Below are 23,221 nucleotides of genomic sequence, written 5' to 3'. Positions count from 1 at the left end.
GGAGCCAGCCAGCGCCGAGTGCCCGCCCTCAGAACCCGCCCTCCTCCTGACCAATGCGGGGAGAGGGTCTACGATGTCAGAGGCTCGGCGCCGCACCAATGTTGTGCAGCAGAGCCAAACGGAGTTAAATCCCACGTCTCTTAATCCTTCCAATGGAGTGAGAAAGTCTCTTGGGGAAACACTTAGGGGGCCCAATGGCAAAGGAACTTTCACTCTGACCAGAAGTCGAAGCCAATGAAGTGGAAAACTAGCCCACGAGCTGGCAGAAGCAGCCAATGGGATGAAAAGATTCCGCCCCCACCGTGGCGGCGGAGCCAGTGGAGTGAATGACACCACCCTCTGGTCCAAAGGACCTCAAGAGAAGCCCAGGAGCGCGGCCAATGGGATGGCAGGGCTCGCTCGCGGCCTCCAGCGGAGCCAATGGCCGTCGTTTGCCGGCTCCGTGGCGGCCCCCACCTCGGGCGACGGCGGGGCCTGCGTGCGGGCCTGAGGAGAGATTCGGCGGCTGAGGGCAAGATGGCGGCGGCCCTGGTGCTGGCCGCCGGGCTGCGCGTGGCGCGCGGGGCTGTAGCGCTGGTGGGGCCGCGGGGGGCGCAGGTGAGGAGCGGCCGCGGGGGCGCGGAGGGCGTCCCGCGGGCTCTGCCGCCCTCCGGGGCCGGCGTTCTCCCCCAGGCGCGTGCAGCCCCTTGGCCTCGCGGGGACGGAGCCCGAGCGTCTGGCAGGGAATGCTGCCTCTCCTGGAGGCGCAAGCTCCAAGGCCGCTTGGCGAGGTCGGGCTGGTAGTCGGCGGCAGCCTCTCGGCGGTGGCTCGGGCGCCCAGGTGGCGACAGGGTCGGTGCGTTGGCTGCTGCCTCCTAAAACCGAACGCCTGTTCCGGGCAGCCTCCTGAGTGCCCCCTGCAGGAAGTGAGGTTTGTCTTCTCGGAGCCAGTCTCCTGCCCGCCTCAGACCCCTGGCCTTCTGAACACAAGTGTTAATCTCTCATCTTCCCATTTACCAGAGGGGTCAGGTTCATCCCAACTCTTTCTCCCATAGTGTGACAGCACTGACTTGAGCCTTCTCTGAGCCCCCGGAAACGGGCATCCCTACCCTCAGTCCCCTGCGGCTGTCGTTGCTGAATTCACTTAACTCTTACTTTCACTGATTCAAGGAACTGGAGTTAAAATTCACAAAAGAGCTCAGATGTAACACCAAGACATGTTTGTGTCAAACAGGGAAATTGTGTGAAAACCTGAATAAAACAGGCAAAACACCTTAGAGATTAGATAACAAGTAATGGAAATAAGTGGAAACTTAGTAACAGGGCTTGAGTACAGGGAAAGAGCTCCAATGGTCTTAAAAGATGATGCAGAAAACTTTATATCTGAAGCCAAGAGGAGGGATTTATCTAAGGTAATTCCGTGACAAAAGAGGAACCAAATCTTAAGTTTCCAGTTCTCATCCTGTGTCCTTTCTCCTGAACAGTGCTAAATTTACTAGACACTTTAGGAACAGGAATCAATTGCAGTACTGAATCCTGTATTGTATCTAACCAGGCTCAGCACTATCTGACCCTACTCTCTACTGCTGACACTCTGAAATTGAGGAAATTTTCCTTAGGATGGGAGCCACTAATAGGTTCTTAGAAGGGTGAAGTTAATGATTATCAGAGCCCGGCCTCTGCCAGCTCCTGACTATATGGGAGAGGTATTGTTAACCCCCTCCCTTGGGTATGTCTGACCCACCTTCAGGTCCGAGGAGCTGCAGGTGTGACCGATGGAAATGAAGTGTCCAAGGCCCAGCAGGCAGCTCCTCAGGGAGCAGCCCCAACTATCTTCTCCCGGATCCTGGATCGAAGCCTCCCAGCTGACATTTTGTATGAGGACCAGCAGGTGGGGTACCCTTAGGACCCATCTTCTTGGGAATTTAATAGGTACCATCAGCCTGTTGAAGTAACAAGGTGGCCTCTGGCCTTTCACTGCTTCCAGTGTCTCGTATTCCGTGATGTGGCCCCTCAGGCTCCTGTGCACTTCCTGGTCATTCCTAAGAAGCCCATTCCTCGGATTAGCCAGGCTGAAGAAGAAGACCAGCAGGTGGGAAGAATAGAGCCAAGGTTTGGCTGTGGGGGGAACCCTGGACTCAGCTAGAGGTTTTGCTCCCTGTGAATGAAGCCACCCATCTCCCTCCCTTTCCCTCTAGCTTCTAGGACACCTTCTCCTTGTGGCTAAGAAGACAGCAAAGGCTGAGGGGCTGGGAGATGGATACCGACTTGGTGAGTGACTTTTGGCCATTGAGCCCCTTGCCTATGAATTCTCATACCTACCCTTCAATATGGTCTTTATTCTTTGACCTTTCCTGTGATCCTGACCCCCTAACCCCAAGCTCCATTTCAGTGATCAATGATGGGAAGCTGGGCTCACAGTCCGTGTATCATCTGCACATTCATGTACTTGGGGGCCGACAGCTCCAGTGGCCTCCAGGTTGAACCTTCCAACTGACCAAGAACCCAAGACCTGGATTCTTGGAGGATGGGGGAAAAGGGACCCTATGATGCTAATAAACTTGTTCTCCCTCAATTTTGGATCACTGTCTTAAATATATAAAGATTTATATCACAAATAGAAAAGAAAACATTAAAGATAATGATTCTGTGGTACCTGGCTGGCTCAGTTGTTGGAGCATGCAACTCTTGATCTTGGGCTTGAGTTCGAGCCCCACATTGGGTGTGGCGATTACTTAAAAATACAATCTTAAAAAAAAAAAAAAAAAGATTATGGTCTTGACTATGGTCTGAGTGAGAGACATTAAGGAGGCCCATCCTGTAGTGAAAGAAGCATTTGCCTATAGATTTGTGAGTCCTCATGACAAATGGTCCACCTGGGTCAAGCTTCTAGAAAAATAGCAATAGAAATAAGCCTATATGAGTAGGGAGAGACTGAAACCCAGGGGTGAGACACTCAATCCTGGCCCTTATTCAGATGCCAAGACAAGTTCTAGGGTGATCTGGGAGGAGGATGGTCAACGTGAGGGTCTTTTACTGAAGGAGAAGTAATCACACCAAAAAACAAACAAACAAACAAAAAAAAACCTGCCACTCTTTGATCCCCATGTCTCACCATTTTGCTTTTTAGTTGTTTGATGTATTTTAAACCTTAAACTTTTAAAAGACTCCCTGCCCCACCCCATTTTTTAGAATGAACTGCGGGTAAGTTACTGTTGCCCCTACACAAGTACACTGTCTGATACTAAAGCCCTGTGCTTGTCTCCAACACAAAGAACCACCTTAGAAAGCCTCAGAAAGAATCATGCGTAAGTGTAGAAGGCAGAACCCTAGACTAGCGGAACCTTAAGAGCTGGGCTGAGGCGGAACGGAGTCTGAACGGAAAGCAAACTTCCTAGACTTCCCCAGGTTTAAGACTTCCGCCCCGCAGAGAATTTGTCTCCACCCCCACCCGGCACTTCCGCCCAACTCTAGTCCTGCGCAGTCTCCTGGAATTATTTGCCGTCTCTATGGCAACCCGGTAGCTGGAGACTGAAGATGGAGACCGCGCAGTCTACCAAGGGATCGAGATGTCGGTGAGAGCGGCAGCTTTGGCGGCTGGTGTAAGGGGACAAGAAAGGTCAGCGGACTTACACCGCTTTTGACAACTTTGTCGCATTCGCTTTCTTTCAGATCTTCAGATGTACAGCCTGGCACTGAAGGACTAGGGTCCACTTCAGAACCATTTTCTTCGGATGGCCATCCTATAACAGCCCTGGCAGCCGCAACTACAGCAGCTGCGGCCTCCTCCACCGATAAAGCGACTGTGTTATCTGCAAAGACCCCAGCGTGCCACTCTGAGCCGAACCTTCTCATGAACCACTCCTCTGACAGTCTCCTGGGGGATCCCTGCACTGGAGCCAGCTTTACCCACAGCATTGGCCATGGGAAACTTGGCATTGAGCCTATCTATGTTTCCCATATTGCTCAGGATCCCTGTACTACAAAAGACCTTAGCTCTAGTCCTGGCCCTATTCTTGGCTCCAGTTCTGGTTCCTGCCATGGCTCTGGTCAAGACACTGGTCCTGATTCTGGCCCTGGTCCTGCTACTGACGCTGGGCCTAGTCCAGGCTGTGGCCATGACCGTGAGCCCAGCCCCTACAATCTTCCAAGTTTCAGAACCCCCCAAGCAGATCTGGTCCCTAATTATGCCTCCTGGAATCACTACTGCCACTGGGAACCGCGGAAACAACCCTGGAAATTTTTGCAAGTCTCAGAACCTGGTGCCCGAGGGCATTGGAAGACCCCTGAGGTTGAAGGGAAGTGTAAGGTTCCCAATGAAACATTGCCACGGGGCCACAGCCTTCTCTACAACTGGGAGGAGGAGGTATTAAGGTTTTGACCTGCTCCCTTTTCCTGAAGACTGTCCCCAGTTTCCTGGGGGAGGCAGTAGTTTATGATGAGGGTGGGTGCCATAAAGGACATCCTGGTCACTCAACTTGGGGCCCACAGAGAGCCACCAACCACCTGGATCAAGTCCCAAGCATGCAGGATGGCTCTGAGAGTTTCTTCTTCCGACATGGACACCAGGGACTGCTGACCCTGCAGCTACAGTCACCCATGTCCTTCAGCACCACTCAGAAAGACTCATACCAGCCCCCACGAAACTGCTATCGGCCAACTCGAGGTGTGAAGCATGAGAGAATGGGCCAGAATGAGCAATCAGAGATAAAAGAGAGGAAGGAATTTCTAGTGGGACTATGGATTGTTTAATGGGTACAAGGGGAAAACCCCATGATTTTCCTTCTTTTCTCACATTTGTTTCTTTGGGCCTGCTTGTTAACCAGACTCTCCCACTCTCTCCACTCCCTGACCTCCTACAGGAAAGCGTGAAGCCATGCTGGAGATGCTCCTGCGCCACCAGATCTGGTGAGAGGCTGGGCGAAGGGTAAAGGGGAGGCGGGGAAGACAAAAATCAGGGAAGAATGGCTTTGACGCCCCCAGGACTATACAGTAAAGAGGTGCAGGCAGAGCAGGGAGCCACAAGGAAGCAGTCTGAGGTCGAGTCTGTGACACACCATGACTACCGAAAGGAGCTGGTGCAAGCCGGGCCTCCTGCCCCAACCAAGGTGAGAACTTATCCCACCCCGCTTGTACGGCTGGGCTCTAATGGGCTGTGGGAGAGCAGCAGAGGTTAAGAGAGGGAGCTTCAAACCAAGAGTTTTTCAGTATCTTTCCCTTCCAGCCTCACGACTACCGTCGGGAGCAACCTGAAACCTTCTGGATACAGAGGGCACCACAGCTACCGGTGTGTGAGGGTGTCAGGAGTCGGGGAAAACAAGGAGGGGGAAGAGGCTGTTCTGTTCTGGCTTGGTGCAGAGCGGGATCTGTCCTCATTCTGGCCTTCCTCCAGGGTGTCAGTAGCATCAAGACTCTGGACACGCCATTCCGGAAGAACTGCAGCTTCTCAACACCAGTGCCTCTGTCTCTGGGGCAGCCTTTGCCCTATGAACCTGAGAATTATTCCCACCAACTGGGAGAAATATCTTCCCTTGTCTGTCAGGGAGGAGGACAGGGAGGTGGAATGGGTGGAACTACTATCTAAGGGTTGAGGAGGGAAGAGGGATATGGACTATGGAATCGATTTCTGTCTGTACTGGAGAGGTGGAAAGGAAGTGAATTCTGTCTGTACTTGGTGAAGAGGCTTCGCATAAAGGGTTCTCTCTCATCCTGAGACTGCTAATTCAGTGATTCTGTGAGTAACCATGTTCCTTCGATTTGCCCCTAACCCAGACTCTGACACCATGACATTTTTTGTTGTTTTATATTTGGCCAAAATATTCTGGTTTAGATACAGATATTTACAGAAGGTAGGGAAGAAGGGAACCAGGCCAGAGGGAGGCAGGTATATGTACAAGGCTGAGCTGCAAAGGGCAACGACTTCCTTACAAAGTAGGGTTTTTGTGCACGTTGGTTTCCATCTTACATGACAGTGTCCATTTCTGGTGTGTAGAGAGATGGTGACTGCTGCCCACCCAGGTACCAGCAGCAGGAGATTGTCTCACTTAGGAAGAAGTAGGGTTTACAGGAGCCCAGCAGGGCCTTTCCGCTCTCCTAGGAGCCAGTAAGTTCGCATCTTTCCTTTTCCCTGGAAGTGGGGGAGTGAAGATAATTCAGATTCTTCTATGTTATTCTTTTTATCTCTGTCTTTTCCCCATGATCCCCATAATTGTTTTCATCCTCCCTTTCCATGACCCCTCCCCCATGGCCTGCCATCACCTTCATCTCCACATCCCCCCGAAGCTCTAGCTGGAAGCATCCTAGCTCATCCAGGGCATCCTTGGTGGTAGAGGAGACATGGATCTTCAGGGCTGGGGTGGGATGGGGTGCCGGGATGGTGGAAAAATGAATCAAAGAAAAGACAATAGAAGAGTTGGCAGTACTGGAGAGAGCTTTACCAAACCACCACCCCTCAGGAGGCTCTCAGTCTTCCCGGGGCACATGCACTAGAACCAAAATATGTCCAAGAATGGGGCGGTCAGGAACTGTGGTCTCTCAGACTGAGGGATTTGGAAGAACTCTGAAAAGAAGAAAAGGGCACCACAAATTGAGGCTGAGGCTGGGGTGGAGGGCTGCTGTTTTACCTTGACCATTAGACTCCATTCGGGAGGCAGTGTTCACCGTGTCTCCAAAGAGACAATAGCGGGGCATCTTCAGGCCAACAACCCCAGCACAGACGGGTCCTGTGAGAAGAAACAGGTTGGGAGAGCCTGGGAAAAGCAGATACGAGGGACGGAGTGAGAGTCAGCCTTACCCGTGTGGACCCCTATGCGTAGCCTCAGCTGGTCATGGGGTCGGTGGCGGATGCGGAAGGAAGAAACTGCATCCAGTAGTGCTAGAGCCATACGAGCAATTTCCGGGGCATGACGTTGACCATTTCGGCCTGGGAGACCAGACACCACCATGTAGGCATCTCCAATCGTTTCTACCTGATTGAGATGGGGTTTAAAAGGTCACCTCTATGTGTATCAGTGGGAATGGGTAAGAGCAGAAAGAGACAAGCTGGACACCACTATGAGCCATCCCAGCAGCCTGGGAGGCCAGAGCATCGACTGGAAAATGAGTGCTGTGGTGCTGAGAATCAGGGGTGGGGTGCGGGCAGAGTTTCAGGGCGTCTTTAAATCCTCCCACAACCACCCCTGTACCTGGTGAACACTCAGTAAGCATTTGCTGAGGGAATGGATACCCTGTCTGCAACAAGATGTGAACAAATAGGCTCTGCTGTCAGGAGGTGGGAAGCAAGGAAACAGGCCTAACCTGAAGAGCACAGAGGCCGGTGAGGTCAGGCAGGCCCAGTGAAATAGGCCTCAGACAGCCTGAACTGTCCAAGGTAAGAAAGCAGACGCTTGGCTGTGTTAATTGTACTGAAGCTATACAAAAGAATGTCCTGTTTTTAGGAACTAGACACTGAACTGTTTAGGGATAAAGGGCCACTATGCCTGCAACTTACTCTCAAATGGTTCAAAAAGTAATTAGGTTGATAGATATATTTTTAAAAAATGAAGCAAATGGGGGTAAAGTATGAATAATTGGTCAATCTGAGTAAAGGGTTTATTGTCACAGTAATAACAGACGTGGTAGAATAAGTCCAAATAAAGGGACAGGAACACATATGTATTGTTGGTGTAATGTTAGACATTTCCACAATAAATCTATTATTCCCATCTTCTAGGTAAAATACCTGAGGCTCAAGGAGCTTTACAGTTACTTGCCCAAGGCCACACAGTCACAAAGTTAACACCTAAATCCTGATGATTTTTACTGCCAGGCACAGTAAATAAAGCCCACGCCGTGCCAACTCATGACTTCAACAAAATTTTTTACAAGGTAGCTTGTTCCTCAGCCCCATAAGTCATTCTGTACCTACATCCCATATGATTTGTCCATGTCTACAGAGAATGGAGGGAAGAGAAAAGACGATAGACAATATTTATACCCCTAGGCAAAAAGTGGCAGATAGGCTCTAGATCCTGTGATGGTTCCGATTAGGGCAGCTTGAGGATTCACAAGAAATTAGACTAGGATGTACAATTAGAGTGCCAGAGCCTCGTCTGTCTACAAAGGGCACCCAGTACTAGGGTGCTGGAGACCCAGGAGGGCAAACTGCCAATGGAGCAGGTAGGTATGTCGGGTTTGGGGAGACTGGGTTTTAAAGGGGTCTCAGTAGGAGGGTAGCCCTGGCTCTCACCTTGTAGACGTCAAAGTTGTCAATTATGGCATCAAAGCAGGTATACAGGTCATTAAGAAGTGTCACCACCTAACAGGATGGGAAAGTAGAGCCCCTGAGACCTGTGCCTAACTTTCTAAGAATTCTTAACCCATAAGCTAGAGCAAAATATGGGAACTCCAGAACAAAGGAATCTCCCCTATTATCAAGGATTCCTATGCCCCAGTGAAGTTCCCCAGATCCCTATCCCACCCCCTACTTCTCACCCATGGCTCTCACCTGCATGGGGGTGCTCTCTGCTGACAAAGCTGTGAAGCCAACAATGTCACTGAAGTAGATGGTAACACTGTCAAAGGCCTCAGCCTGTACAGTCTCTCCCCGTTTTAACTGCTCTGCCACTGAACTAGGAAGCAAGGGTGCAGTATGAGCCAAACTGAGAGAAAGAGGATGAGAGGGGGAGAGAAAAGGGGTATATGGTTGAGCAGAAGAGGAGTTATGAAAGCTAAGCCTGGTAGAAGAGGAGGAAGGTGGCTGGGAAGACATTACAGACTAGCTCAAGTAAAGCATTTAAGTGGTGGGGGTTGGAAGGGGACCCCAGGGATGGGCACTAAGTGTCTCAAGTTGGGATTGTTCTACATACACTTGCCGGTGCAAAGGCATGGTAGAGCAGTGTCCTAAGAAGAAGGGATAGGAATCAGAGAGAAGGCAGCAAAGCTCATTTGAAGACAAAATGAAAACACACTGTGTAAAGCCAAAAAGGTTCACTGTGTCAAGATATAACAAAGCATTCTAAGAGTTGGGAAGTGAGTTCTCAGGAGCTTGATCAGGCAGAACTCAACAGAGTAGAATATCAAAGGAAGGTTGGGGAAGGGTGACAAATTCTCACTGGGGTAGAATTTGGTAGAGCAGAGCCTCAGCCTTGCGTTTCTCCTCCAGATAGGCCTGTGTGCGCTCCTCCACCAGCTTCTCCAGGTTATTGGCATACTGCTCCATGCGCAACAACAGGTTGTCCAGTATGCTCGTGCCGCCCTCCCTGGGGGGAGGCCAGAATATGGTACCTGCTCCCAGATTCTCAAGACTCCCAGGACTTCCTACCCAACCCACCTTCTTGGCCCCACCAGCCCCACACACCTCATCCACCAAGACTGATGAGGCTTCTATCCCTGGGGAGCCCTTGCCCCCTAAGTGCCCTCTCACTTGTTAAAGCGGCGAATGAACCCCTTAATTTGTCCAAAGTCTGGCCGCTCAGCTGGTTCTTGGGCCCAACATCGCTCCATCAGCAAAACCAACTCTTCATTCAGTTGGGTCCGGTCAATGCTCGGCCGGAAATATGGCCGTTGACCATTTCGGACCTTCTGGACAATCTCTGAGGGTGATAAAGGGTTTGGATGAAGAACAGGGTCCCCCAGGTAGAGCAGTCTGTGGGTAGTAGATTGCCTCTCACCTTTGGGGCTGAGGTCCAGGCCCTCCAAGTAGAAAGGACCACTGCGAAGTGCTATCTCCTGTAAGATGATCCCAAAGCTATAGACATCAGCCTTCTGCATGCCTGTGGTTGGCAACGGGTTCCCACCAAGCAGTTCTGGGGCAGTCCACAGCTTCTCTAAAAAGAAGGAACAGGCTGGCCAGGTCCTCAAAAAGAGCCCATAATACTCCCCATGTTCCTGTCATTCCATCTCCCTCTCCCACCCTCCCTAGGTGGAAATGATCAAGGCCAGAGGAGCTATATAAAAGTGAGTTGTGGGGGAAGGCCTCACTGGCATAGAGGGCGTGGCTGTCATCAGGTTCAGCAGTTGATCGGAAGCTGGCCAGGCCATAGTCTGTGATTTTGAGCACAAAACGACTATCCACCACACAGTTGGAGGACTTGAGACTCCCGTGGGATGCAATAATGCTGTTATGGAGAAAGGCCATGCCCTGCAGGATACAGATCAAGTCATGGGTTTGGATCATATATGGCTTAGGATACCCCCTCTCTGTGAGATGGGCATTAGCTAGCTGTCTGAAGATCTTGGGACCATAAAAACCATAAGCTACTTTTGGAAGGCATCCTTTGCAGTTTCTACCCAAAGAAGCAGGCTGAATAGGACAGTTATCCCTTCCTGGTACCATAAACGGTATATTGGCACCCAGGCACCAGGGACAGAAGAAATGTTTAAGGGGAAGGACAAGGGGAGCTATCAGTTATTTACCCTAGAAAGAGCAGTCAGTCTTCTGAGTAGTGAACAGAACTAGGAGGGTGAACTCTAAGACTGATGTGACTGACACCCACGATGGCCTCAAATGTACGGCCACCACTAGGAAAACCTAGGAAGGCTAGAGACTCAGCTATCCAGAGTACCCAGATGTACCAAGACTAACCAGTTGTCAACTTTAACATATAACCATGTGTAGGCAGGCAAGTCAGGATGGAGGAGGAAAGTAAGGGCCAGAGAGAAAGTGGAGAAAATAGTAAATTAGTAAAACCCTGGAAAATGGACAAAAGTAGGAGACAGCTGCCAAGCCAACACAGAAACCAGACATTTCTGGCCCCGTGGGGCCAGACAGGAGAAAACCTTTGCGTATGAGGGACCATTAGGCAGGTCCTAAGAAGGCAGAGTGATGCTTCCCAAAATGAAACCCTAGGAGCCCACCCACGTCAGTTCAGGTGGAACAGAAAAAGGATGCACTGTTCTATATGCTAACCAAAACAACTGTGTCTAAATATTTAGCTCTGGACATAAACAATTCATAATTCCAGTCTCTGTGAACTCCTCCTTTTTATTCCTTTTGATATCAACAAAACCTTTGGGAGTCACCAAATTTGTGAATACAGAAAGGATTAATCAGGCTTCTGGCTTTGTTCTAAATCACTTTTCCATCAAATTATTGTTCTCTCAAAAGTCATATTTTTCTTATATTTAATGTCACAGCCAACACATCAACTTTACCTAATATTTTATCTCATTTAATGGCAAACTTTCACACACACACAAAAATTCTAAATAACCTCATGAGAATTAAACAGAAAAGCCAAAGCCAGCTTCAGATGCAGTACAAGTGACCCACTGGGCTAACTCACTGGCTGCATCACTTGCTCTAAACACCTGTCCGACCCATGCAAGATTCAAATTCATACCTCTCTAAACCCACGGGCCTCTGGGTCACTTGAAAATAGCTAAAACCTAATATATGGGAAGATACTACAGGTTTAGGATAATTTTCCTTGGTTTCTCTTAGTTTTACTAGTAAACGTTCTTTATAAAATTTCAGTTTTTCTGAACAAAAGAGCAGATATGCCAAATATTGGTCAGAGAATACATGATTCTATGTTTGATGACCTCATTCATTTTTTTCCTGCTAAGAAATCTTAATATAAGCTCGTGGAGGTTTAAAAAAAAAAAAAAAAAAAAAAAAGATGATGGCAAGAGATTAGAGATATTTAGGGCAGGAACATGAAACTTCTTTACAAGTACAGGACTCATTGTGGCCAATACATCTCCCCCAATTAAAAACTCCAGACCCTTTATTTACCCATTATTGCCCAACCAGAGGTATAAGGGGAACTGGAGAAAATGGGACTTTTAGAGGACTAGGAAGGAGAAGCTGAAAGCAAAGATCAAGAAACAAAGGCATTTTAAAGCAGATGAACTCTTAAGGAAGAGTGGGGAAGACTCACCTTAACAAGGTCATTAATGAGCGAATAACGAAACATCCAGTCCAAGTTGATGCTGTCATTTTCCAGAATATCCTGGTAGTGACATGGAACAGATTATGTGACTATCCTAGTAGCACTAGCTATCACAGGCCTTTCTCCCCTGCCCCTAGAATCTCCACCTTTCCCTTACCTGTAAACTCCCACGAGGACAATACTCGGTGACAATGCAAATGTTAGGAGGGTCAATGCAGGCACCAATGAAGCGAGTGAGATGGTTGAACTGAACATCTCTCATCTAACAAGAATAACAACAAAAGGTGAGGGGGCGGGGGAGAGAATTCAAAGAGATACAGAAATCTACCACTGCATGAGAGAGCCTTTCTCTTAATTGTACCTGCAACTTAAAATCACTTATAAATAAACCCCTTGACCTCCTAGCCAATTTTACTATTCCCCTCTCTTCTTCCCCCTTTCCTCTTCTCCATCCCTTTTTACCCTGAACCCTGAACCCACACACCATTACATACATGTTTGAGTTCAAACAGAACCTGCCGGGTCAGCTCAATGCGCTTCTTATTCACGTGTTTGATGGCAACAACATTTCCCTGATGGCGGGAGTGAAAGAGGAAAAGGGAAATTAGTTCCTGGGTGCTGGGAAATACTGGAGAACTGTGGACATCCAGGAGCTCAGCTGGACACAGGAAGGAAGGTTATGAGGGGCAGAGATTTGTGGGAAGAGGTGATAGATGGGGATGAGACAGGATGAAATGGTGGGGACCAGAACAAGCGGATGACTGTTCACCTTGAAGTGACCGGTGTTGGCAAAGATCTGGTATTTCCCATGGGCTGTCATGAGCGAGCCGTAACTGGATCCCCGCTGGGGCCAAGGGCAACATGGAGGCGGAAGGATGAAAGGAACATTAGATGATGGTGGCAGTGCAGGGGCTATCATTACAGGCCAATGTGCTGGGAAAGGTCCAGGGTACGAAAGGACAGGAACTCAGAGGGAAGCAGAGGGACAGCTGAGACAAGGGCTCACCAGCGACAGTGTGAGGCGACTGCCTGCACCTTTATGATATCGTTCTGAATTGCCAAATTGCAGTTCTTCCCAGCGAATGCGCCACAACATGCTAGCCAGCTCCTTCTCCAGCATCAGCTTTCTGTAAGGACTGCACATCTCAGTTGACTGGCAAGCCCAATCCTGCCACCCCGTAAGCCAACAGTGGGGTTTCAGTGGCTTCCCCGAAGCTCCCGATGCTACAACTTTTATACCTGAGGCGGGACTCGCTGCAGGACTGAGACAGAAGGATGCATTCTCTACATAGGGGATACATGCCCTATGCTCACTTGAAAACACAGAGGCTGAAGGTAAAAGTTCTTTCTCAAAATGGTAGCATTCACGGAAAATTCACCTTTGCCCTTATAAAACCCCACTCAAAATCCCTAGTTAGGACACCCAGTCTAGAACCAAAAGTGGGAAAACAACACCTAGGCTAAAAGACAGCTTAACGAGAAAGGCTAGAGAGGAAGACGTTAGGCCTAAGAGGTAGCCATCAAACGAAAGATACCCACTAACCCCCAGAAAGCCTGGGCAGTGGGAGGGAGGGAGCAGGTCGGTGGGAAGGCCAGAACTCACCGGAAAATGAGGAAGCTGGAGACACCAAACATGATGAAGGTGATTCCTGTGCCCAGTGCCACAATCGCCAGAGTTGAAAGCGGAGCTGAAGGAGAGAGGGGACCCTGAGAAAGACTATGTGGAGCTGAGGACGGGGCGGGGGTGGTGCTCAGGGTGTGAGAAGCAGACGGATTTCTGGAGGGAAAGAAGTGAGGAAGGGGTATACAGTATACAAGTCAAGGAGAACAGAGCTAAGGGTGGGGAGTTAGGGAGGGGAGGTGAAAGAATGGGAGGGAGGGGAGGAAGAATTACTCCCAACCCCTGCACACACCCACTTTTATCACAGGATGGGTCGTCCAAGTCAAAGGCACAGGGGGGATTGTCCAAGGGGGGGGCCCCCTTCACCCAGGGGATAGGCCGTCCTGTCCACCAAATCTGCTTCTCGGCTCCTGAGTAGTGAGCTGCAGGCTGTGAGGAAGGAGAAAACTGGGCCCACAGGCCTGCTCCCACCAGCCTCTCTCCCAGACCCCAGCTATTTGGCTGCTTTTCTCTCCCAACTTCCCACCTACCCAGCATGCAGCTCCAGCAGAGAAAGTAAGTCCCTGCCTCTACTACCTTTGGTTCTGCCCCACTGAACCTCTGAAAGCTGGATATTCAGGGCCCACATTCTCCTCCCTGCTTCTTCCCCCATCACCTGGAAGTCCCCAGAATCCAGATCTCCCATGGCCCACAGGACAAAATCAGTCTCTCGGTCATTGTTCTTGTCCATAACAACCAGTCCAGTTACACCTAAGATAGAAAAGAGTAGCCCTTACTTTGAGATCTACTCTATGCCCCTCTCCTATGCCCTGATTCCTCTAATTCCTTAGAGTCCCTCCCTGCCCCTGTTCTTAATACACGCCCACCTCTACCACGTTCTCTGACCTCCCCACTAACTTCCTCCTGCCCCTCATATCTTGTATTTTCTTCTGCCTACTCCACTCCCAGGCCTGAGAGCAGCCCTCTGGTCTCCTCCTGGCCTTCTTCATTACCGTGGTATCTTCGGCCCTGCATCTTCTCCACTATTCGAAGTCCATCTTCCCGGGTGCCTCCTTCCTGTATTGTCTCGTTCAGGACTTCAGCATATAGCAGGATCCCATCATAGAAGCAGCCAGCAATGAGGTTCATCTAGGGGTGGTAACTTCAGCAGTGCTCTCCAAATGAACTGCCAGGCCCCTCCCCAGCCCCCTTTCCCATCTCTGGGGTCTCCCTCTACCTCTTCTCTCTTCTGGTTTGCTTCCTTCCTTCCTCTCATTCCTAAAGTGCCAGCCCTACCTCACTTGACAAAAGGGCAGAAAGAAAAATCCTGTATAAAAGCAGACAGTTCCCATGTATGGCTGGCTCCACGGCCAAGGCTTAATGCTGAGTTAGGGAGAAGAGCCTTTCCTCAAAGCCTGGCCTGACTCTCAGGAAAGAGAGATCTACTTACCAGGGAGGGGGCTAGCTCCACACCAAAATCTTCCCGGGCTCTTATCAGCAGACGATTCTGGAATTCCTGATACTCAGGATTTGGGGGTTCTCGGTATGTGATCACCAATACTGTCTGTACCAACAGCACATGGGGGAGAGTGAAAAGGATTCAAGATAGGCATTGGGGAAGAGAGGAAGCAGGATAGGGAAACTTGGTGAAATATACATGATATGAAATATACACGGGTGAGTCTGAAGGCTGAGAGGATACTAAACTCTGTGTTGTGTGTGCCCCTGTGTGTGTGATATATGTATGGAATATGTTCAATACATCTGGGAAGAAGTGAGTGGCACTCCTCCATGAAAGGTGCATGGTTCTGGGAAGGTGGCGACTAGGAAATAGATGGAATCAACTCCATCCCCAAGCGTCTCCACCAGCCAAGCCTCCCTGCCAGGCTGCCACAGCACTCACAGCTGCTCGCTCTGTCCCTTCCTATTCACTATCAAGGACAACACTGATAAAACAGCTCCTCTCTGAGGTCTTAATCACTGTTAATGTTATCAGTTAAATGTTTATATTTTCAAAAAAAAAAGTGTTTATATTTTCATTTGGGCCACTTGGAACGGTGCCTCCATTCTAGTAAATAAAAGAGATTTCAGGTTCTATGACAATTGGGGGAAATACTTGGAGACAATGATTCCATCTGTGAAAAGTTGTGGACCCATTCATTTAACATGTGGAACACCTACCATCAGCAACACTGTCCTGCATAGTGGCATGGTCCTATATGTCACTAAGTAATAGACATTGTCACGGAGAAAACATGTAGTCATATGCCCACACACATTTCACAGATGAGCAAACGACATATGTGATCTCAGCCACACCCACATCTCACTGGCCTTAAGTCAGCACATCTCTGTCTCTCACTGGGGTGCCCATGTGACTCCCACCGACCTTACACATTCTCCCTTCCTTAGCTGATGGACACACTGGCCTCTGCCTACACCTCAGGCCTACCCAATCACTGAGACTAGCCTTTGTCTCAGATGGGAAATTGGCATCGCAACCTCAGGGGAAGACTTCAGATCAATGTATTTTATGAAATGTGACTTTGTGAACATAACATCTACGGACTTCTACCAGTTCTGTTAATTCCTGTCATTGAAAGTACATGTGGACATAGAGATACTAGACAAATCACATATGATTTATTATATATAAATTCATTCTAGGTAGGAAATAATAAATTCAGTTTCTAATATGTATTCATTACATTAGACTAGAGTTTGCTTCATAATGTAATTATTCTTACTGGGGCATTTGGATCCTTGATCACATACTTGTAATACTCTCCCACCCTCGGGCAAAATTTAAAAGAAGGGGGCTGAGGTGGAGTTGGGAGGGTTTGTTCAGTAACACCTGTTTCAAGAATAAAAGAAAAATAGAAGGGTAGGATATTGTTGACAAATGATGTAAAAAAAAAAAATCAGGAAAAGAGCCCCGAAAGATCATGCTTAACACAAATTATATTTCAATACAAAGGCTGATAACAGGTTTTTAACACTTTTTAAACACATCATAATTCTCTAGGTTTATCTGTTTGCTAGACTAGCAGTTCTCAAACTTTTTGATCTCATGACCTCTTTAAACCACTAAAAATTACTGAGGACCACAAAGAGCTTTTGATTGTTTGGATTACATCTATCAATATTTATGTTTTAGAAATTAAAACTGACAAACTTTTAAAACACAGGAATATTCAACTACCCCTTCGACAGCTACCAGAGTGATAACAGCAGCACGTGTCATGTAGCCTCTGGAAAACTCCACTGTGCAATCGTGGAGGAGTAAGAGTGAGGACGCAAATAAACATCTTAGTATTATTTCTTAAATAGTTTTGACCTCATGGTCCTTCTAAGAGGATTTCAGTGACCCCCAGGGTTCCAAGACCACATTTTGAAAACTGCTACGCTAGACTGTTCTGCTGTGGTTACTAGCTACTAAAAAAAAGAGCAAGAAAGAAGAAGAATGTCCAAAGAATTTCTATGCTTGCTCAGGGGCTAGAGAGAAGCAGGTAAAGGGAGGTAGATAATGGTGTCCCTTTTTTCAGCGGACTCCAGGTGAGAAAAAAAAAACAAGCAAAGGCTGCCAGAAACAGGTTTAGCTGTGAGTGAAGCCTGATGTACACCTAGGCACTGGCGTGTGCCTTGAGGCCTACGTTTGAGGCCCCCTAGGCCACATCAGGAGGCGCTGTCGGCAGTGGCTTAAACAGACAAAAAATTGTCTCCAGAAGAGATTCTGTCTTACGCGGCCCTCGGTCCAGCCCTGACTTCCATTCTAGCTGCTGGTGTCCCCTCTGTAATGCAATCTCATGCTGGTCACCTAGGTTGAGACTTCTGTCTAGGTTTGACCCTGTAGTCCTCAAATGCACAGCCTGGGACCATAGAGCCTGGTCGTTTGCTTATTTAGCTCCATTGTGTCTACGTATTCTCTGTCCTGGCTGATCATCTCGGTTTATAGTACCTGCCGGCTCTACTCCTCTGCAGACGAATTCTTAGTCGTGTCCCCGCTTCTCCCCAACACACCCGGTAATTCACTTCAACAAGTATGTGCTAGGCATATGGAATACAAAGATGAGCATGATCCTTGCCCGCCAGTAGCTATAGCTCAATGGGCGAGAAAAATCATATCAATATACTTAATTTCTGAGCCTCTCCCCCAGTAGACCAGGTATCTCTGGTTAAGGGCTCTCTGCTCTTTCATCCTTGACTGGAGCTGACTGCCCACTTCCCTCACCCCTTGCCCTGCTTCAGCACTGGAACAACATGAGTAGTTTTTTCTAGAAAACACTTCATTACTCCCTTACCCTCATCCCACCCCAAAGCCTTGATTTCCCCCTCAGCATATTCTTGACTGCCTATTTCCCCTTCTTTTGTGTCATAGCAAAATCCCTCTTTGTTTTTCTGAATAATGCCTGCAGTAAGTGGGAGAACTGAGAATTAATTTACCTAATTGTTAGCTGACTAGATCTCATTTCCCCCTAAGCTAAGTGCTGGGGCCCCTTGACTGGTAGGAATTCTCAGACAAGAAAGAGAGATATTCCTTCCACAAAAAAGAATACAGCCCATAAAGCTATGGAGTCCTCCCACCCAGGAGAGCCAGAGAGATCTTCCTTGACCACACTAGCTAGAGTACAATTCCCTTGCCATTCCCTTCTCATGAGAAGTGCTTTTTTTTTTCCTGGTTTTATTTTTTACGGGGTTTTTAGTAACATGCACCGCAAGTTGTCCTATGTTTGTATTTATTTGCTTATTTAATGTCTGTCTCTCCTACTAAATGTAAGCCCCAGGCAGGGGCTACATCTGTTATGTTCTCCACTGCATACCAGTACCTCGCACAGTGATTGGGACATAATAGGTGCTCAACAGACACTAATAGAATGAGCCAATATTCAAATGACTCAAACATTGACTGATAATGTGGTTAAGCTCTATAGGAGATGGAGTTAAGCACAAGAATAGGAAATTCAGTCCAACCTGGGGATTCAAGGATTGTTTCCTCAAAGGAAAAATAACCCATCTGAGCCTTAAGGAATACACACACATTATCCAGACAGACAAAGGTGAGAAGGTTGTTTTAGGCAAAAGTGACAGTATAAACAAAACCTGTCCTGCCACTGCCCAGGTTCAAGTGTGACAGTCACAGACTCATACCAGACATGTCATTCACAGATACCACTAAATATATAATTACAGTCACACAAAATTTTACTCATTAGAGAAGATGACCACCCAAGTCCAGCCCTTGTAAAGATCTACTGAATTTTAGATTCAGAGAATCCCAGGGTTGAAAAGACTTTAAAGTTACCCTACATGCCACTTAAAATCCTTTTTCAGAAAAAGGAGAGAGAGTGAAAAAATTGGTGGAAGAGTCAGGGAACAATTCATGGGTGTGATTTGCAGGGGCAGAGATTTAGCATGAGGGAAGAAAGAACATTCCAGAAAAATAGAGCAAAGAGCACAACGGCAAGGGGGCAGGGAGGCCCAGGGGTTGGGGAACTGAGAGAGGTCTGGTTGGCTGGAGTACTGGGCATAAGGGGCACTAGGAGGCAAGACTGAAAACCTGGGCTGAACACAGACTGTAGAAGGTCTGAAATGTCATGATAAGGAGTCAGGACTTTATTCTGTAGGAATTTAGTCATTGAAAGTTTTGAGCAGAGGAGTGAAATGAACAGTCATGTCAATTTCCCCTGCAAGTTGTTTCCTAAATTCATTTCTTTCCATTCCTACTACTGCCACTGTCCTTGAAGCCTGTATCACCTCACTCCATTTGACCCGAATACAGGTGGTCTCACTGCCTGTAACCTCCTCCTCTTCTTATCCAACCAGAATTCTGTCTTTATATTTCTCTTCACAAAAAAATATCAAGGACCCCACATCCAAGTCCAAGCGCCTTAATTTTAGCTTCAGAGATCTCCTTAATCTGATTATATCTTTGCAACATTATTTCCTACATCTGCTTCAAGCCAGCCCTTCTTTCTTGTCAGGTCAGTATCTTCTTGGTTTCCCAAACATGCCCATTTCTATCTTTTATCTCTTTGCTCAGACTGCCTAGATCCTCTCTCCTGCTGAGACTAGGACTATGGCATCTATCTTTCAAGTCACAAAAGATTCTCATCTTTATAAAAAAGCTTCCCTAAACGCAGCTCACATTGACTCTCCCTCATCTGAACCCCAAGTTCTTAGTGTCTCTTCCAGGACACATAATCATATTCTTTCTCGTATTTGTATCTAACTGTACCTCAATCATACCTCGCCTATCCAGAAAGGATGGAAGTCCTCCCAGGGCCCAGGACCAGGTCTTTTCCTGAACTTTTCCCCCTCACAGTAAAGTCTACTAGTGGGACTTAAGAGAATGTTCCAGGATCTTGGGAGGTAGCCTTAGTAATGAGAAAAGAGTCACAAAAGTGGGGAAGTAAGGAAGAATGATAGGAGACTCAAAAAGCCTCTGTTAATTTCACTCTTCTGGCTCATAATTCCTGCCCTGTTTCTGGGGTTTCTGTGGGTCTTATGACAAAGAATCTCCAAAGAAGTTTCCTTTCTCCCTCCTCCACTTTTGGCGCAAATGATACCTGAAAGGCCTCTCTGAGGGCCTGGGCCTGTTCCCGGGTGCGATTGTCCTGCCAGGGCCGGCCTGTAGAGCGTGTGGGGCCTGCACGAAGACTCTCCCCAAAGACGTCCAGGTAAAAGAAGACATAATCCCCATTGGTCAGGTTCTCCCTCTGGGCCTGGAGCAGGATCTCATGCAGCATCTCCAGAGGGCCACAGATATACACAACTGGGAACGAGTATAAAACAGAGGAGCATTCTGAGAAAGTCCCCAGTCCCCAGGCAGCCCCCTCTCTGAACCATCTGCATTTCCATCTTCAGCAAGGAAGAAAGTGCCCTAACCTATCAACCACCCAACATATGCTCCCCATCCCTCCCCCTTGGAGTCTATGTCATAAGTACCTTGGGGCTTTATGGACCATCTGGCAGAGGTCAGAGTCTGACTCCAGACCCCAGAGGAAGGGAGCTATCAGCCTTTAAGCCCCTCCTCTTCCCAGAGCTCTGACTGCTGCGCCCCACCCAGCCCTCCTCACTGCCCCATTCGGCCCTGCCTCTCCCTAGGCTCAAAGGCACTGACTGCTCAAAATTACTGTCAGTGGCAGTTTTACTCTGTCTTTCCCCAACAAATGCGCTGAATCCAAAAGCCCATTTATGGAGTCCTTACTATTTTTCTGCCCTGTCTTGGTGCCCTGTCTGAGAAGTCTCTGCTCACAGATGACACTCATTCTGGAGTGGCCATCAACCACATCCAGTACTCTAGGGCACTCGGATTGCTCCCGAAAGTCAGTTTCCCCCCAATCCCACCTTCTTCTCTGACACAGGCTCCACCTCTCATGCTATCTTATTCCTTGTTTATATCTGCCTATGCTGTCCACAAGCTCCCCTAATACAATGGCTTAGCCTTCTCACAGGTGCTCTCTCCACATGTGCTTCTTGACCCCAACCACCACATACATCTCAGTGCCCACCTCCATCCACAGTTTCCCAGTGCTGAGTTGCAGGGATACAGCGACCCTCCTCCCCTGACCCTAAGATAGCCTGGGCCACACTCACTGCGCCCGTTGGCCCGGATGAAGTGGGTGGCCTGCTCAGGGCCCCCTGGCTCACGGGCATACACCTGGTGCTGCACACTGAGGTTGCTGCCCTGCAGGGCCTCAAAGACGCCCTCGATGGTGAAGTAGTGAGGCCGGTCATCTGTGCGAGCATCCAGATACAGCAAGGCAGCACGGGCAGTCCAATTGAAGTGCCCGTGTAATGTCACTACAAACTCACCCAGCTTGGGAGCAGAGGGGCCAGTGCGCACCAGAGTACGATAATGCTCATTCTTAGCTGCAAAACCAGAGGCCACAGCACCCGCAGTCAGCAGGGGAAGGCGCCAATGTGAGGCAAAGCGGGCCACAGAGGCAGCGGGGTACACGCAACCGGGACCCAACAGAAGATCGGGGTCGTGGTACAGCTTGAGGTCCACAGCGCGCAGCGGTGCCAGGTACTCAGAGCAGGCGCCATCTAGTTCCGAGCTGACAAACCTCAGGTCCACAGGCAGTGCCCGGCCCAGCGCCTCCACAGCTAGTGCCACAGCAGGACCCACCCGTGGCCAGGCCCAGGCATAGCTCAGGTTGTGTTCTGGCAGCACCACCGCCAGAGTCAGGTTCCGCGCCCCCGGAGGACGCACCCCACCTGCCAGGGCTGCCACCAACAGCAGGAGTGATGGCAGTGCCATAGGGAGAAAGCAGCGGCCCCACCACCCCCAGAACCTGGTGCCACTCTGGCCTACGGAGGAGGCACAAGCACCACCCAGCCTGGAACCTGGGGAAGATGGCCAGGGAGAGAAGTGAGGAGAAGCTAGGCAGGCTGCGACACAGAAAGTGGTGGGGACGGGTGAAGAGGAGATGGGAGGAAGCCCCGGGGGTTGGGTAAGGAGTGGGTCCACCGGTCTGGGGCAAGGACTGAGGGCTGAGTAGGGTGGCAGGAGAAGGTGGGGACCAAGGGGGCCTGTGACTGGGATGGGGACAGTGAGAGGCGAAGGAGCCTGATGAATCTTGAGCTTTAGCTGAGAAGGAAAAGGGGATCCGAGACTGGGATGGGGTGGGGGTGGGGGGGAGGCTGGTACAAAGGAAAGGCCTGAGGGGACCTCACAGCTGAAGGGGCTAGGAGGGCTGAGAGCAGCGAAAAGGAGGACCAAGGGGGTAAGGTGGGAGGGGGCCCGCGCCGCGGAAGGACCGGGACCATGGGCGGGCGGGGAGCGAAGCGAGGCCTGGGCTGGAGCAGAGGGAAAGGCAGGGGTAAATCTCCCAGTGAAGGCTTCTCCTGAAGCTCCTGCTTGGACTAACGGGCCCAGGGCGCTGGTCCCATCCGGAGCTGCGGCGGCCCCGCCCGTGTCCCAGCTCCTCTCTGCTCCGCTCCTCCTGGGCCCGGGCGGCCGGCGCTGCCGGGCGCTTCCTCCCGCCCCCCGCCTGGGCCCCCGGGCGCGCCGCTTGTCCAGGTCAGGTCGCCGCGGCCCGGCCCGTCTCTGCTCGCTGCGCCGGCGGCGGCGGCCGAGTGTGACTCCCCGGGCAGGCCGCCCGCCCCCGCCCCCGCCCCGCGCCTTCCCCGCCCCCTCCCCCGCGGCCCCTCCTCCTCCCCCTCAGGCCCCACCCTCTGGCGCCTGCTGTCTCCCCCCACCCCCTACCCTGGCGCCCAGGGACATCCCAGGTCTCAAACCCACCCAGTGACAACTCGGGGGCTCCGCGCCAGGGGCTCTCAGGCCGGTGAGGTTCCTGGTCGTCCTCTCACTTTATGGGCCCAGCCCTGTCTCCCCCAAGCCCCTGACCCACCCCGCCACTGTCTCTCCATCTTGCACATTGCCAAGAGCCCAGAACTTCTCTCCCCACTTGCGTATCCCGCTGTTCTTAGGGTCCCCTCTCTTAACTCCCCTGAGTCCCTCCAACACTCCCGTCTCCAGGAAGCAGTCAGGAATCCCCAAATATTTGGTATCCTCACTAGTCCTCCACCTAGTAAACCATAGCACCCTTCCCATTGCCAGGAACCTCTCCCTCCTTCACCAGGAAGAGGTGCCTGCCACCTGGAAGACTGGCCCCTCCAGGACCAAGGGGCTCCAATGCCTGGTTTTTCCTGAGTCCTTACAAGCCCATGGGTCTCCTTCTTCCTTAGAACTCAGCCCCCCACCCTCCCTCCTCCTTCCCCATGCTCCCTTCTGTGCCCTCCCATGTCTTCAGAGGCCCACCAT

The 23,221-nt window shown here is 49.9% G+C and overlaps 3 protein-coding genes across 12 annotated transcripts; 2 read left to right on the top strand and 1 right to left on the bottom strand.

Annotated features, from left to right (window-relative positions):
- Positions 1–338: 338 nt before the first annotated feature.
- On the top strand, positions 339–2,554 carry HINT2 (histidine triad nucleotide binding protein 2). Of its 4 annotated transcripts, none has more exons than XM_045043685.1 (5): positions 339–597; positions 1,730–1,870; positions 1,967–2,071; positions 2,150–2,250; positions 2,345–2,554. In XM_045043685.1, the coding sequence occupies exons 1-4, from the start codon at positions 421–423 to the stop codon at positions 2,204–2,206; spliced, it is 480 nt and encodes a 159-aa protein (XP_044899620.1). In that variant the 5' UTR covers positions 339–420; the 3' UTR covers positions 2,207–2,250; positions 2,345–2,554. The 4 variants fall into 4 exon arrangements, with proteins under 4 accessions (XP_044899620.1, XP_044899619.1, XP_011286861.2 ...); XM_045043684.1 differs by having other exon boundaries at positions 348–597; positions 2,178–2,250; XM_011288559.4 differs by having other exon boundaries at positions 349–597; positions 2,178–2,250; positions 2,361–2,554.
- Positions 2,555–2,727: 173 nt separating this feature from the next.
- On the top strand, positions 2,728–5,692 carry SPAG8 (sperm associated antigen 8). 4 transcript variants are annotated; one of them, XM_006939271.5, is made up of 7 exons: positions 2,754–3,554; positions 3,652–4,345; positions 4,471–4,645; positions 4,842–4,887; positions 4,973–5,087; positions 5,204–5,266; positions 5,372–5,692. In XM_006939271.5, the coding sequence occupies exons 1-7, from the start codon at positions 3,517–3,519 to the stop codon at positions 5,561–5,563; spliced, it is 1,323 nt and encodes a 440-aa protein (XP_006939333.2). In that variant the 5' UTR covers positions 2,754–3,516; the 3' UTR covers positions 5,564–5,692. The 4 variants fall into 4 exon arrangements, with proteins under 4 accessions (XP_019671737.2, XP_006939332.2, XP_019671738.2 ...); XM_006939270.5 differs by having other exon boundaries at positions 2,743–3,554; positions 5,204–5,692; XM_019816179.3 differs by having other exon boundaries at positions 2,744–3,550; positions 5,204–5,692.
- Positions 5,693–5,765: 73 nt separating this feature from the next.
- NPR2 (natriuretic peptide receptor 2) lies at positions 5,766–22,522 on the bottom strand. Of its 4 annotated transcripts, none has more exons than XM_006939272.3 (22): positions 21,049–22,522; positions 20,019–20,224; positions 14,903–15,016; positions 14,466–14,601; positions 14,129–14,223; positions 13,770–13,902; positions 13,456–13,540; positions 12,859–12,988; positions 12,622–12,696; positions 12,347–12,424; positions 12,010–12,114; positions 11,841–11,912; positions 9,940–10,099; positions 9,630–9,785; positions 9,383–9,551; positions 9,072–9,218; positions 8,465–8,588; positions 8,207–8,275; positions 6,773–6,947; positions 6,603–6,701; positions 6,238–6,329; positions 5,766–6,106 (listed from the first exon to the last, which is right to left on the bottom strand). In XM_006939272.3, exons 1-22 carry the CDS (start codon positions 21,713–21,715, stop codon positions 6,041–6,043), a joined length of 3,153 nt encoding a protein of 1,050 aa, XP_006939334.1. In that variant the 5' UTR covers positions 21,716–22,522; the 3' UTR covers positions 5,766–6,040. The 4 variants fall into 4 exon arrangements, with proteins under 4 accessions (XP_006939334.1, XP_003995661.1, XP_006939335.1 ...); XM_003995612.4 differs by having other exon boundaries at positions 12,859–12,979; positions 21,049–22,521; XM_006939273.3 differs by lacking the exon at positions 12,622–12,696.
- Between the last annotated feature and the right edge of the window lie 699 nt (positions 22,523–23,221).

Source organism: Felis catus, chromosome D4, assembly GCF_018350175.1.
Source record: "Felis catus isolate Fca126 chromosome D4, F.catus_Fca126_mat1.0, whole genome shotgun sequence".
Classification (NCBI taxonomy): domain Eukaryota; kingdom Metazoa; phylum Chordata; class Mammalia; order Carnivora; family Felidae; genus Felis; species Felis catus.
Note: the sequence above shows the minus strand (reverse complement) of the source record. Positions and strands in the feature narration are given on the sequence as shown.